Below are 14,623 nucleotides of genomic sequence, written 5' to 3'. Positions count from 1 at the left end.
TCTTGCTTTGTTGAAGCTTTAAACTTAATATACAGATTAGTCTCATGATAAATTATGTGCAATGCTTAAAACCTCCCTTCTAGAAAACATTGCATTTAACACCATTGGGTTTCTTTTGACTAATCTTGTTTGCTTTGAAGCAAAGGATTGTGCAGAAAAGAACACAATTGTCGAATCGGAAAACCCAGATTAATCTTGTTCAGTGATCTGGTTTTTACAGATATTATTGGCTTAATTGAAACCAACATTAGTTTTTGGTTCCAATAAACTTGTGATTGTGGCATTTTGTTTGGGTTGTGAAACTTTTGGTTATTGAAAGAGTTGATTAGGTCTAACTCGATCATCGAATGTTTAAATATGTCAACTTGAGAATTTCAAATTGAAAATTGTTCGAATATGCACACTTTAACATATTTTTGACTATTCGGACAATCAAACGGTTGATGTGACATAAAAAATTAATATATGCAATCTGTCTGAGTTGTGAGAAATATACCCGTGTGTATATCTTCAACTTTGAGTTCCTAAATTCGAACGTGTGAACATTTATTCACTATTAACTTTCATTGACCAAAATTTGCATTACTTTCACATTTTATTAGTCTTAATGTGGCGTGTTTGGTGAGATGGTCCTTGAAAGAACCCTTAAACCTATCTCATTTTCCCATCACAAACATCACTTCTGCATCAAGAAAATTTGGGAGAATACTTAAAACAGTAATATATGTTGTTATCAATAGGTATTCATTATATATGTAGGGTATGAATACCTACTTAAATCTACATCAAAGAACAAAGAAAATGAGTGCGTACTTTTGTATTACTAGGTTAAAGTCTTCAAATTGATTTGAATTAACAGTGATAGTCAGCTTAATTCCTTCTGTTATGATGGGGCATGTGTCTTAATCATGAATTAGGAAGAGTAATGGGGGGTAAGTAAGATGGTACTTTTGATCAACTACTCCTAATCCACCATTTCACATCCAGTTTAACCAAACTGTTGTTTTCATTAACCTAATCTGTCAACTGCTTTTTCTTAGTAATGTTCAATGGGCTAATGGCCACCTTTCCCCTCCCCAAACAGAGATGTCTTAACTATATCAATAATGAATATTCAAAAAAATAAAAATAAAAACTAAAAGGGTATCTTTTTATAATGAAGATTTGAGCATAAAAACAGAACATAATGGGAAAAGATAATTAAAAAAAAAAAATTATAAAGGAAACAAAAAAGAAAAGAAAAGTTGGTGACAAGAAAATCCCAAAATGGGACTGAGATATTAAAAATAGGGAAATTGAAGCTGACGTTACCTCTCTATATTTGACTGACTTCTTCAACCATTGCATCACAGATAGAACTCCAACCCATTATAGGTCTGCTCTTACTGTCTATCTCTCTCACACACTCTCCATAGCTGCATTGCTTTTGGTTCCCGGGTTATTTTTTGGGTTGGTTGTGTTACTGCTTCATGACTTGCTTATTCATCTTGAAAACCATTGGTCAATCACAACTATGAATGTTGTTTCATATACTGTTTTTCCCAGTCGTTTAAAGATTTTATTGACCATTTTACAGTATTGCTTACATGAGATATCAAGCATTGGTTTTTTAAATTTAATTTTTTTTTCTGTCCTCTTTGTAGTACAGATGTTCGATAAAAGATTAGAATGAGAGGAGCAATGGGAAATCCCCCCGGTGCAGTCAAGGCGAGGCATCGATTGTTTGCATCAATGTGAGTTTTGTCTTAGTCTATCATCTACATATGTTGTTGCCTAATTTGGAATCACATATGCAGTAGTTGTTACTTCATGATTATATCTATACATTGTCTCTTTTAATGATCATCCTTCTTTAGCAACTTACGCCACAGTAATGGTGCGTGCATAAAGCACAATACACAGATACCCTAAAGCTTCTGCTGTTTTAGTCCAATGTCAGATCTTGAAGGCTTATATTTCTAAGATCTGCAGCATTGTCTTTGTTAGTTTCTCCACCGGACAACTCAAAACGTCAATTGAGTATTAACAGTACTCTTGGTATATATTAGCAGTATAAGAACTTGCTTATGATAGCAATCAAAATTTGAATTTAAAGAAGACAAGAACAGAAACATAAAGAACTAGGTTTCTTGAAGGAGATAGGAACTTGTGTTATGCTAGTACATGTCTCCATTAGTGGAAGCAGATGCTGTGCTTTCTACATGATGAACATTCAAATTCTTTGGTTTCTTTGAATATTGTTACTTGAAGCAGTGAAGAAATATGCAGAAGGAGATTGCAGAGAGTCAAAGTGAAAGCTTCTGAGAAGCCCTTCCATATCCAAGACAGGAACTCATGCTGCAAGTTTCCTCTATTGAAGCTTGTCCTTGTTATCGTTTTTTGTGGCACTTTTGTTACACTTTTGTACTCTCCAGATGTTTATAGCAGCAACCATCTACCACATTCTGGATCAAGGTAAGTTTGTTCCTCGTGCTGCCTGTGTTACTGCTTTCCGATTTCTAGTCATACTTGGATTAATTGAAGCATCATTGACAAAAACAGAACAGTTAGTCACATATCTAGTGATTGATAGACATAAGGCTTAATAATGGGGTGTAATTTTGTTAACAGGTGGATATGGGGAGGAACAGATCCTCGATATGTATCGGATCTAGATACGAATTGGGATGATGTGATGAAAGTTATTGAGAAGCTGAGTGAACAAAATGATTATCAAGGAATTGGCCTTTTAAACTTCAAAAATAGTGAAGTCACTTACTGGAAGCATCTTATTCCTGATGCTACCCACATTGTTCTGGAACTAGACTATGCTGCAAGAAATGTGACTTGGGATTCTTTATACCCTGAATGGATTGATGAGGAGCAAGAAACTGAAGTTCCAGTTTGTCCATCTCTACCAAAGATTGAAGTTCCTAGAAAACGGCTTGATCTTGTTGCGGTTAAGCTTCCTTGCAGAAATGAAGGAAATTGGTCTAGAGATGTTGCTCGGTTGCACTTGCAGCTCGCATCTGCTGCTCTTGCAGCTTCTGCCAAAGGCTTTTACCATGTCCATTTGCTTTTCATCACACGGTGCTTCCCAATACCTAACCTATTCACATGCAAGGAACTTGTCATTCGTGAAGGGAATGTGTGGCTATACAAACCAGACCTTAATATTTTAAGAGAGAAGCTACAGCTTCCTGTTGGATCTTGTGAACTTGCGCTTCCTCTTAAATCAAAAGGTGAGTTCTGGCTCCATCTTCTATTGTGTCCTGAATTAATTTTATTTCCATGAAAGTATTAGTCCAAGTTTCTGCTACTAAGGATTTCATTGCTCTCTTGAAAGCAGAAGCAGTCTACTCAGATAATCCGCAGAGAGAAGCATATGCAACTATCCTGCATTCTGCTCATGTTTATGTCTGTGGAGCGATAGCTGCTGCACAAAGCATTCGCCAGGCTGGATCAACGCGTGACCTTGTAATACTTGTCGATGAATCAATAAGTGTTTATCACAGGAGTGGACTAGAGGCTGCAGGATGGAAAATAAGAACAATCCAAAGAATCCGGAACCCAAAAGCTGAGAAAGATGCCTACAATGAATGGAACTACAGCAAGTTTAGGCTATGGCAACTGACAGAATATGACAAGATCATTTTTATCGATGCAGATTTGCTTATACTTAGGAACATTGATTTCTTATTTGGAATGCCAGAAATATCTGCAACAGGAAACAATGGCACACTTTTTAACTCTGGAGTGATGGTTATTGAGCCTTCAAATTGTACATTCCAGCTTTTGATGGATCACATAAATGAGATTGAGTCATACAATGGTGGAGACCAAGGGTACTTGAATGAAATCTTTACGTGGTGGCATCGGATTCCTAAACACATGAACTTTTTGAAACATTTCTGGTTTGGTGATGAGGAAGAGATCAAACAGAAGAAAACTCATCTTTTTGGCGCGGAGCCTCCAATCCTTTATGTGCTTCACTATCTGGGTGTGAAGCCATGGCTGTGCTTTAAAGACTATGATTGTAACTGGAACGTCGATATATTTCAGGAGTTTGCAAGCGATGTTGCACATGAGAGGTGGTGGAGAGTGCATGATGCAATGCCTGAGCAGTTGCATCAGTTCTGCATGTTGCAATCAAAGCAAAAGGCACAGTTAGAATTTGACCGGAGGGAAGCTGAGAAAGCAAACTACTCAGATGGACATTGGAAAATCAAAGTTAAGGATCGACGTTTGAATAAATGCATCGACAATTTATGCTCCTGGAAGAGTATGTTAAGACACTGGGGCGAGTCTAATTGGACAGATGATGAGTTTGCTGTACCAACACCCCCTGCAATCACCATGGCATCTCTGTATTAGTTTCCAATTCCTCACACAGTTCATGCTTTTGATATGTAAAGGAGACAGATACTCTGCATAAATGGATTCATTTTTTCCCCTGGCTTTCAAGCCATATGATTTTTAAGCCTCATTCTATAATCTTGATGTACAATTGTTTTCTTAATCCTTTTGAGACTGATTTACTCACTGCTTTATACCGGTGAATATATAGTGGATTGAAATATTGAATTATGGATGTCAGCATCACAGACATGAGGGTATGGAATTGTTGAACAGCCACTACCATTTGTTTTCCTAGAATACCTACCAAAGTAACCACTAACCAACCATACATCATGCACACCCACCACAACCTGACATGAGGGTTATGGAGATATATGTGGTGGAGTATCAGAATGTTTTTCCCTGTCATAAAGCTATGCATACAATACAAATAGAAACATTCAGAGGAGGAAGATAAGAGCATTAATCCTGAAACTTGATGCCAAATAGGCAAATAGTAATAATGCTATAGACCAAGTGAAGTTGTCATCATGGAGTTCACATGGCCAGTTCTAGTACTAGGAAGAGGAAACCTAAATTTTTGCATGCTGCTTATGACTTGCCTTTGGAAGATTTGGCTTATATTTGCCTTCTAATGAAACAAGAAGTTGATGAAATGCAAGTGAAAGGAACAAAGAATGTCAAATCTACATATTGCCAACTTCATAGTTCCTCTAAAAGAATGCCAAGTTTTTATCTGGAGAAGGAAAGATACTGAGCTCAACACCATCAATGACTAACTTCAATCTCTTATTATAAAACTCTTCAGTCGATACATTACCGGGTCCTAAGATTTGCAACTATTAAGGGATATTAATCCCCATTCCATGCCTATTTTGCGAATTATATTACTCAATGGTCACTACAATCCACGTCCACATAATCAAGAGGATGTTGGAATCCACTCATTTCCTTGAATGAAATTTTGCACTGAATATGAATATACATGCTCCGCTGGTATCTGACTACTCCAAGCCACCCTTGCGGATAAATTAGATCCAGGTCCCAAGTTCTGAAATTCACCGTAGTATAGCGTCTTTAATGCAAAATCAGCATTCCATGGCAGCCAGCCCTGTGGTGTTATAAGAGCTTCCAAGTTACAGTGTATGAAAACAGTCCTCGAGTACTCCTTCCATGGCCTTCCCAAGAAATTCTTGTGCTTTAGAGGCTTGCTGTAATAGAATTTCATATATTCTTCAGTTCCATTGATCAAGCAGTTCTGAAAAACAAAACCTGTTGACTGGGCAGGGTCTGTTCTTCCATGGGCAGTAACAGCGTTGTTTTCACCTTTTTCTGGGTTCACTTGACGGGGAAGGATTAAAATCTGACAGTCTTGGAAAATTGAGGCTGAATTCCCAAAAATGAAATCCACATTGCCCAGTATGCGACATGATTTATAAAACTGGCGTAGGGTATGAGCATACAAAGTGTCTTGGTTACCTAGGAATTCACAATTCTCGATGACCGACAGATCACTATCTGATCTAAAGGCCACTGCTTGGTGCGCATCAGGACCTGCAGTGTTCTGGAATGTGATGCCACTAGCCATAAACCCATCACCAAGAACTCCTGTAGAGACAAGAAAACAGATCAGAACTAGAAAAACAAGTTTTTGAGAAAAAATTTTAACTAAAACAATTTTCTGTCTGAAAATTCAAATCATTTGATCTTTTTCATCAGTTTTGCTTCACTTATGATCAGAAATTTTATATAGTATAATTTAATTCTAGAGTACACCCATTTCTCATTGCAGGATTTAATATTGCATTTCAAGGTTAGGAAAAAAAGAAAATCTGATAAAAGGTCATATATCAAGAATTTCATATACTAATCACTACTAGATCTTATGGCACATGGAAGTTTGGTATTAAACAGGGAGACATCCACAATGTGGCATAAAGGTAATTAGAATTGAGGCAAGGAAGACAGACTGCAAAACTTGAGAAACTAAAAGGACAAGCTTGGTTGTCTAAAAAAGCATCAACCAACTTTGTATCTAAGATGACCTACTTTTTTGAATAAACCTACAGTAGCATACTTATATAGACCTGATACAGCATAAGTATCTTCCAGATTTCAGCCTAAACAATTCATTTCTTGGGTTAAGAGTTAAAGTTACGCCAGCTACATCATGGCAGTAAAGACCACTAGAACACGTTGACCCGAATCCTACACAGATAATAATGATCTTTTCATCTAAAGTAATAATAAAAAGGTTCTTGCATTCCAAAATAGACCTTGTAGACCAACTACCCAATCGCCTAACCCAATCACCTAACCCAGCCATGCACATGTTAGTGGCATCACATGGTTTAGAGTTTAGACAGATTAACTAAAACTCACCAACTGTAGCTGAATCATATGTGTTAATCCCAGGTTGACCCACATTCAATGACCCAGTAATGACTGTTTTACCAATACCATCACCCAGGAAAACCACATTCTTCTTCTCAAATGGAATCCTAACAGTCTCCTCGTAAACTCCCTCCTGTATGTGTATCACAAACCTCTTTTTGGTTTCATTATCAGGTGCCGCATTAATGGCATCCTGCACATTGTTGTAGCATCCATTATCGCCCCCCTTGCACACCATCATGTCCGCAGTTAAGTTTGGTGGAAACCCTCCATTAAAACCCAACTCGACTGCACCACCCAAACCAACTTTCTCCCAAAGCCCTGTCTGCTCTGTTTCGGGTGGTCTCCAAGATCCGGTATCATTACCAAACAAATCATAAGAAACCATCATACTTAAGGCATTACTGGTCAATCCAATCACATAGTACAGAAACGACATCGTATCAACCACCAACTGCGTATCATTCACGTTCTTCAATCCTCCCCAGCAATCGGACTGATACGCCAAACCTGCACTCATCCAGGCACGGGCATCCTTGATATTTCCGTTTGGCAAGGCATCAGCGGCCGAGGAAATCCGGTACTCGGAATGGCCAAGAACCTCCAAGCAAATTCTAGCGACGGTGGTGCGATTTGGGTTCCCCGCGGAGGAGTTAAGAACAGAAAGCACCATGAATTTCGCGGTCTTGAGGTTTTCCAATGAAACCCGCGAAGCAGATTGGATGATGTGGACAGGGGTTGGATTGGGAGGGACGTCAATGGACTGGATCAAAGAGGACCTGCACGAATCAGCGTCTCGCGTGGCTTTGCACGCTTTGTGAATCTGTGCTAGGGCTACCGGTCGCTGAGGTGAGGGAAAGGGTGATAGAGGAAAATGTGGTCGTGTATTGAGCTCGTGGCGGCGGTGGGAATGAGCGAGGTAGATGGTGGTAGAGCCGACACAGAGGACGAGGAGAATGACACAGAAGAGGAAGATGAGTGCCAATACTGGCTTCGAGGGTTTCTTTGATGCTGCCATGGCTACACCGATTAGGGATTTTTTGGGTTACCGATGTCCTGTGAGATCGTAAGTCCGTTTAAGCAGGCTTGAACAGCTTAATCACCGACACGGCCCCTCATTTACAGAACAAACCATAATTATCTATAGCTAACTGATTATAACAGAATGACACAGCAACTTCATACAAAAATTGCTCGATGCACCCCCCTATTATCATATAATTCTAATGTGGCCCTACTCAATTGAAAATAACTAGAACTCCAGGCCAAAACTGAAAGCTAGACAATAAATTAAATTTGAGACTTACGGACTTACCAACGGTAGCGGAGTTGTAAGTAGTAACACCGGGCTGACCCGAAAACGCCGACGCTGTAATTACCGTTTTGCCCATCCCTTCCCCCAAAAACACAACGTTCTTCTTCTCCAACGGAACCCTGACGGTCTCCGTATAAACCCCTTCTTTAATGTAGATCACGAACTTACGCCCCCACTCGTTATCAGGGGCTGCGTTAACGGCGTCCTGCACCGTCTTGTAGCACCCGCCGTTTCCGTCCTTGCAAACGGTAACATCCGCCTTTAAACCAGGCGGGAACCCACCTCTGAACCCCAATTCACCCGAACCGACTGGCTCCCAGGACCCATCTCGTTCCGTCTTGGGCGGGCCCCACGATCCGGTTTGGTTTCCGGATATATCGTAAGCCAGTATCATTGCCAAAGCGTTACTTGTTAACCCAATCAAGGAGTTCAGGAACGCCATCGTTTTGTCCACCTGAGATGTGTCGTTCGCGTACTTCAACCCCGACCAGCAATCGTACTGAAACGACAAGGCTGCGCTCATCCATGCCCTCGCGTCCTTCGTCCCGCCACGTGGCAAAGCGTCGACGGTTCTGGAGATCCGGTACTGAGAGTTGTTCAGCGTCTCCAAACAGTTCTTAGCGGCTGTGGTACGGTTCAGATTCCCTGTGGACGAGTCTAAAATAGACTTCGCCATTGAAATGGCGGTCACAAGATTGGTGGAGGAGACGGAGATTGCCGATTGGATGATTTCGATTGGGGTCGGATGGGGAGGGACATGACTGGATTGGGTTAAGGCGGCTTCACAGGTTTCTGGGTACCGAGTGGCCTTGCAGGCTTGTTGGATCTCCGGTGGGATTGTGCCTTGTTTGACGGTGCGTGGAGGTGTTTTGTGATGGGCAGCGGAGGAGAGGGAGAAGAAGAGGAGGAGGGAGAGAAGGGAAAGAGAGATAAGAGAAGCCATAAGAGAAGTGGGTTTGGAGAGTGAGAGAAAAGTAGAAGGCTTTGAGAGTCTTCCGCGATGAGATTGTGCCATCTTAATGAGCATTTATAGTAGATTTGTATTAATTTAAAGAGATTGTCTTTTGTGTCTTGTGAGTGTTTCAGATTGATTTGATTTTCTTGGAGCAGTTGGAGATTAGAAAGAGAGAGTCACGGGTTGTTAGAATTTGTTTGGGGCGGTAGTAGTGGAAAGTGAAAGCGTGGCCATTGTCTGACAGAGGTTCACAGGATGAGAATGTTTATATTACTTTATAGTCGAATTTGGAAGCTTTTAAGAGGGCCATCAAGGCTGAAGCCCATTAACAATGGAGCCCCTGTCATTTGTTTTTCGGGCCTATTTTGGTAATTCAATGGATTACCTTAGCCACAACTTAGAATGCTCAGTCATTAACTGTTTTTTTCCCCACCATATCAAGATTCTTTTTCTTGGCAATTTCTGTTACATTGTTTGCTTCACTGCTTGTTTATTCATGATCATATGTTCTAATTGACGTATCAGAGAGACTAGATCGAAGGCCTCTTTGTCAGCTCAAGATTGAGTAGAGAGAGGTCGGTCATCCGAGGTTTTTATCCTTACCAAGTGTTTGGTTGGATTGGGAATTTCAATATGTCTACATTGACGATCACTTCTAAGACAATGTTGAGTTAACATTGGCTCCTTTGATATTTACAGCTTATAGTTTTTCTTTCAATGCAGATTAGATGTTGCTTGGACGAGAGGAGCAACAGGCGATCCCCTTACAGTCAAAGAATAGAAATCGATGATGTGAGTTCCCTCTTGGTTTGCAATATAAGCTATGTGGCCTTATCAAGGATTTAGAGTAGCTTCTACTCCATAACAACAATATCTGTCTCATTTGTTTCTTTGTAAATGAACATCTACTTTAGCAATCTATACACTATGCATTGTGTGCAGAACTCCTCGTGAAAACTTCCGCTGCATGCGGTTGCGTTTTAGATTTTTAGTTGCATAAACAGGAAGCAATTTGTCCTTATATTGTCTGATATTCAATGCCAACAATATCTAGTTTGCTCTTCTGCTTCGCTTCCAAAGACAAAGTTAGTATAGCTGTGTATAAGGGATTGCATGGCTAGTAAAGATTGAGAATGTAAAAAAAGTATATCAGGCTATAAGCAATTCATAAGAGGTTTTACTTCTTTCTGCCATAATTCCTAAACCCATTATCAAATATGTAGATGTTTGAGAGCTGCGCCATAGTCTTTGCCCTGAAGTTCAAAATTCTCATACATATATGCTATAACAAATTATATTGGGTTGCTTTTAAGACAACTGGGTTCCTCTGTAGCTGCGATGGAACAATGGGGACTGGAATGGTGAAACAAAATTTTGGGTACACATTCTTCTCTTAGGTTAGCAGTATAAACAACTGCTTATGGTATAGTAAAAAATCTTCTGCCGTTTAATTTTTCTTACTGTAGGCCTTTTCAATCTTTATCTTCTTCTTTATCTCAATGCTACAAGTTTGGCTCTTATGAGAAATTAGTTCTACAGTTTCCTTCTTCAAAGAGTATGTAAAACACAACAATACACTTTATTTCACATTATGTTGAGAAGTGACAAGGATTTTTAAGCTTTTGAGTAAGAAAACCAGATACCACAATACATCATATGTGGGCATCGTTTAATTCATATATTAAGAAGAAAACTGATCTAGAGATGCTGCTCGGTTGCACTTGCAGGTGCTGCCAAGGGCTTTTACCATGTGGATTTGCTTTTCATTACCCAGTCTAACCTATTCATGTGCATGGAAGCCAGACTTGAATGTTTTAAAGTCAAAGGTGAGTGCTTCCTGCATTTTCTATCACGTTCTGCATAGAAACAACCGCAATCGTCGAGATCGAAGGGCCTTTTGGGTCCCATGGGAGTATCAGTGCTAATTAAAAGTTGTCTTTCTTTCTAACTCCCTGATACTATGGATTCAATTTGATTCATTATTGTTGTAATATGAAGACAAGTAGTAAAACTGAGATCAACAAATGACAAGGTCTGCAATTGAGTTTACTAACCAGAAACACTGCCAATGATGAACAAACTACAAGCTAACCTGCTGTAACAGCTTCCACTACTGTAATAACTTCAAAACCAGCAATCAAGTAGAAAAAGAACTGTAATGAACTCAAACTTGCAGACTCTCAGCTGAAAGACAAGAGAAGCTCTCGGCAAAAGATCGTCTTTTCTTCACTAGAATGTTCTTACATGACAGTACAAAAAGAGACCCTTTTTTAAAAATGAGAACTAAGACACCTAGACACTTCTAGATACAATAATCAAGCCATACACGTGGCTATATCACAGCCTTTCAAGGATCACATCACATGACAAAACCAGAAAAGTATTTTACTAGACTAATCAAACCAAACCAGTCAACACAATACAGTAAAAAACTGTTTCTATACTTGACTCATCTCGACAATTATAAGCAGAGCCAGTTCACTCTGAAAATTCAAAGCATAAATCATCCTGCATTTTGGTCAACAGGAGTGGACTAGAGGCTGCAGGATCGAAAATCAGAACTATCCAAAGGGCTCCTGAACCCCAAAGCTGCGAAAGATGCCCACAATGACTTGGAACTACAGCGGGGTCAGTTATGGTAACTGACAGATATGACAAGATTACTTTCCTATTCATGTACTTGCTGATACTTCGGAATGCTAGAAACATATGCAACGGGAAACAATGACACACTTGTCAACTCCGCGGTGATGGTAACTGGGCCTTCAAACTCCACATTCAATTTTTTGAGGGATCTCGCGAATGAGCTTGGTGGTCCATTTGGACCCCAGTCAGAAGATCCCCAGACACTTGTCTTTCAAGATACAAGTCAGGACGTATGTCTGGGCCCTCCAGAAGCAGGTTCAAGCAGGGTATGTGTCATATGAATATATGACGATGGAAACCAAGGATGCTTGAATGAGATTTTCACGTGGTGGCATCATGTTCCTAAGCACATAGACTTCTTGAAACGTTTCTTGTTTGTTTGATGAGGAAGAGATGAAAGCTTGCTATTTTTGTGCAGAGTCTCCAATCCTGAATGTGCTTCAATTTTGGAAAAGAAGCCATTGTTGTGCGTTAGAGACTATGATGGAAACGGGAACAATGATATATTTAAGGAGTGTGGAAGTGATGTTGCTTATAAAAGGTGGTGAAAAGTTGATGAAGCTGAGCAAAAACAAGCAAAAGGCACAATTAGAATTTGGCTTGCTATGCTTGAGAAATCCAGGAAAAAGTAAAATTGAATTTCTTTTGAACTGAATCTTATATTTTCTTTAAAATTTAAATGGTGAAATTTTGAACTATAGTATTTTTTTTTTTTTTTGAAACAGGGTGTTCCATGCAAGTTTAACTTCTATATTAAATGGTGAATTGATTAGTAAGTTTGCTTGCATCTTTGTTAACCGTAACATTTTATTTGGATTGGGATCTCAACACATTTTTAGGTATCTGGCATCTATTGATTCTTGCAGACTATTTTAATGGGATTCTGCTGCACTACTTATCCTGTCTCAATGAGGACTTCTTGGCCATCTATTATCAACAACGTATTCTAGTAGTTCAATCTGAGAGCTAGTCTCTTCATATTATGCACTTTCACATATAGTTTGATCATTGAACTTGTGCTTTCAAATAATCTCTTGGAATTTCTCATGTTGCAGGCATATGTAGAAAATTTTCAGAAGGCCTCATGAAACAACCAACATTCATTACTCTTCCATTGTTGGTTTTTCATTTTCTCCATCTATTGCAATCTCTGAGTAGGTATTTTTTGTTGAATTTAGAATCAGCAGCTTCTAGAATTGTATACATATATATATATTTTAGTTTAATATTTCTGTAATTAGTTGCCTAAATATTATGGTTACAAGTTACAACCTTTCAACTGTCATACAGATGTATTATAGTATGGCTGAAACCTTTTTTATTAAACATTGTTTTCAAAAATATTACTGTGTATCATGTGCAGGTGTCTGAACTGGCTGCGACCTCCCAACTTTGGAGGATCAACTAGAACAGTGACCTAGGGGACTTCACCTTATAAGGGGAGTGACAGACGATAGAGTTGCCAAATGACAATACCCCCTCTTTTGAACATGATCGTGTATTGCCCTATTGTTTTCTGGACTTCATCTTAGGTTTTCTCTGCTTTGAATCTGTAATAATGCCAACCCCAATGATGATTATGTTGCTGCTTCATCTGTGATTCTGTGTTAGTCGTCTGTTTAATTGACTTTCCAACTTATTTTTGTAGAATTCAATGAGATGTCACCTCTGATCATTAAAGCACATATTCTCATAGAATGTTTGTTGTTCCCTCTCTGTGGTATAATTTTTGTTTGGCTCGAAGCAGAAAATGGTATCTGAGTTTTGAGGGGGAGTGACAGTGCCAATCCTCCTGTATGAGGACCAGGATTGATTGCCAGTTTGATACAATCTTGATGACTTAGTTCACAGTCTACGCTGTTCGTCTCCCGTTGTATAGAGCGGCCGGCTGACTGTTAGATGGTAATGTATCAAGTATGCAGTTGCTCTGGTGACAAATTCTTAATGTTTTTTTTGGAAGTCTTGTTTCCAGGTTCCTGGTCATTGATTCTTTTTGTCATCTATACAAAGGTGTCACAGGGTTTCACATTGGCCAGGTGTGTTGAATGGTAATCTTTTTGTGTTAGAAACCGATTCCCTTGCCCTCAAAGCTTGTAGGACTATGAACCAAAAACATTTACACAGGAGAAGAGGAGAGTGTACCATTGGCTTCAACCGCCCCTGCGTCCTTCTTGTGCGGTATATTTATTACAAACTATCTTTATTGTACATACATGCATGTAGCACTCGACTCGACTCTGCGGGGTCATAAGTCTCTGCCTTGTCAATCTTAGTGGTGCTGGACGGGTTATCAAATGACTATGCGCTAAGTCTTTTGTCCCATATCTAACGTGAAAAAATGATTTTATGAATCATAAAAAAAAAAATCAACCAAATTAAAGAGCTATAGCCAAAGTAGCTATAGTGTGTGCTGCTTTCCAATGCTGTAAAGAAAATGATGTTAGGCAGGCAGCCATGGAAATGAGCTTTCAAAGACCACATAAGGGATCAAACAAGAGAGAGTTTCACTTTTACCTGTCTTTTCCCTAATTTGGAAAACATCTAGTCCAGAAGAGAAGGGCTTTGAATTTCATGACAATTGAATATATATATATATATATATATTTGTTTGTGTGTGGAAATTCTGGTAGAAGAGCTAGCATAAATGGGTGTCAGATCTGACCCAATCCTTCTCGTAATCTGTCGTTCCTTATTTACCAAGTATTGATAAAGTGAGTCTGTTGTCATAAAGTCCCAAATCAATCCTTTTTAGCAATATTGGACCACCTTTTTTTTAAATGCTTCCATATATTATTTTTATTCCACCAGATTAGTATTATTATTATTATTTAGCATCTTGTTTTTTAACGTGGGAAATTGAATTACTGATCCTACTAGCTAGCTACTATGAAAATTTGTTAGATCAAATCTTATACATTGAGTGCATTACCTCTATATATACACATATTCACATTGAGTGCATGTGATGGGGCGTT

At 39.1% G+C, this 14,623-nt stretch overlaps 2 protein-coding genes across 6 annotated transcripts; one reads left to right on the top strand and one right to left on the bottom strand.

Annotated features, from left to right (window-relative positions):
• The first annotated feature begins 1,333 nt into the window (after positions 1-1,333).
• On the top strand, positions 1,334-4,477 carry LOC120002116 (UDP-glucuronate:xylan alpha-glucuronosyltransferase 1). 4 transcript variants are annotated; one of them, XM_038850713.1, is made up of 5 exons: positions 1,334-1,374; positions 1,649-1,733; positions 2,254-2,454; positions 2,611-3,221; positions 3,329-4,477. In XM_038850713.1, the coding sequence occupies exons 2-5, from the start codon at positions 1,669-1,671 to the stop codon at positions 4,351-4,353; spliced, it is 1,902 nt and encodes a 633-aa protein (XP_038706641.1). In that variant the 5' UTR covers positions 1,334-1,374; positions 1,649-1,668; the 3' UTR covers positions 4,354-4,477. The 4 variants fall into 4 exon arrangements, with proteins under 4 accessions (XP_038706641.1, XP_038706642.1, XP_038706643.1 ...); XM_038850714.1 differs by having other exon boundaries at positions 1,358-1,374; positions 2,269-2,454; XM_038850715.1 differs by lacking the exon at positions 1,334-1,374 and having other exon boundaries at positions 1,644-1,733; positions 2,269-2,454.
• Positions 4,478-5,018: 541 nt separating this feature from the next.
• Positions 5,019-9,242, bottom strand: LOC120002118 (probable pectinesterase/pectinesterase inhibitor 51). 2 transcript variants are annotated; one of them, XM_038850718.1, is made up of 2 exons: positions 8,048-9,242; positions 5,019-5,946 (listed from the first exon to the last, which is right to left on the bottom strand). In XM_038850718.1, the coding sequence occupies exons 1-2, from the start codon at positions 9,072-9,074 to the stop codon at positions 5,261-5,263; spliced, it is 1,713 nt and encodes a 570-aa protein (XP_038706646.1). In that variant the 5' UTR covers positions 9,075-9,242; the 3' UTR covers positions 5,019-5,260. The 2 variants fall into 2 exon arrangements, with proteins under 2 accessions (XP_038706646.1, XP_038706644.1); XM_038850716.1 differs by lacking the exon at positions 8,048-9,242 and adding an exon at positions 6,721-8,018.
• Between the last annotated feature and the right edge of the window lie 5,381 nt (positions 9,243-14,623).

The sequence above is a fragment of the Tripterygium wilfordii genome, chromosome 7 (genome assembly GCF_013401445.1).
Source record: "Tripterygium wilfordii isolate XIE 37 chromosome 7, ASM1340144v1, whole genome shotgun sequence".
Lineage (NCBI taxonomy): Eukaryota > Viridiplantae > Streptophyta > Magnoliopsida > Celastrales > Celastraceae > Tripterygium > Tripterygium wilfordii.
Note: the sequence above shows the minus strand (reverse complement) of the source record. Positions and strands in the feature narration are given on the sequence as shown.

Excerpts from the sequence above, each read along its gene's own strand:
- LOC120002118 (XM_038850716.1), bottom strand. The coding sequence starts at position 7,750 with ATGGCAGCATCAAAGAAACCCTCGAAGCCAGTATTGGCACTCATCTTC. Across the intron at positions 5,947-6,720 it reads ATATGATTCAGCTACAGTTG|GAGTTCTTGGTGATGGGTTT; the intron begins GTGAGTTTTAGT and ends TTGTCTCTACAG.
- LOC120002116 (XM_038850712.1), top strand. The coding sequence starts at position 1,669 with ATGAGAGGAGCAATGGGAAATCCCCCCGGTGCAGTCAAGGCGAGGCAT. Across the intron at positions 1,734-2,250 it reads CATCGATTGTTTGCATCAAT|CAGTGAAGAAATATGCAGAA; the intron begins GTGAGTTTTGTC and ends TGTTACTTGAAG. Across the intron at positions 3,222-3,328 it reads GCTTCCTCTTAAATCAAAAG|AAGCAGTCTACTCAGATAAT; the intron begins GTGAGTTCTGGC and ends TCTTGAAAGCAG.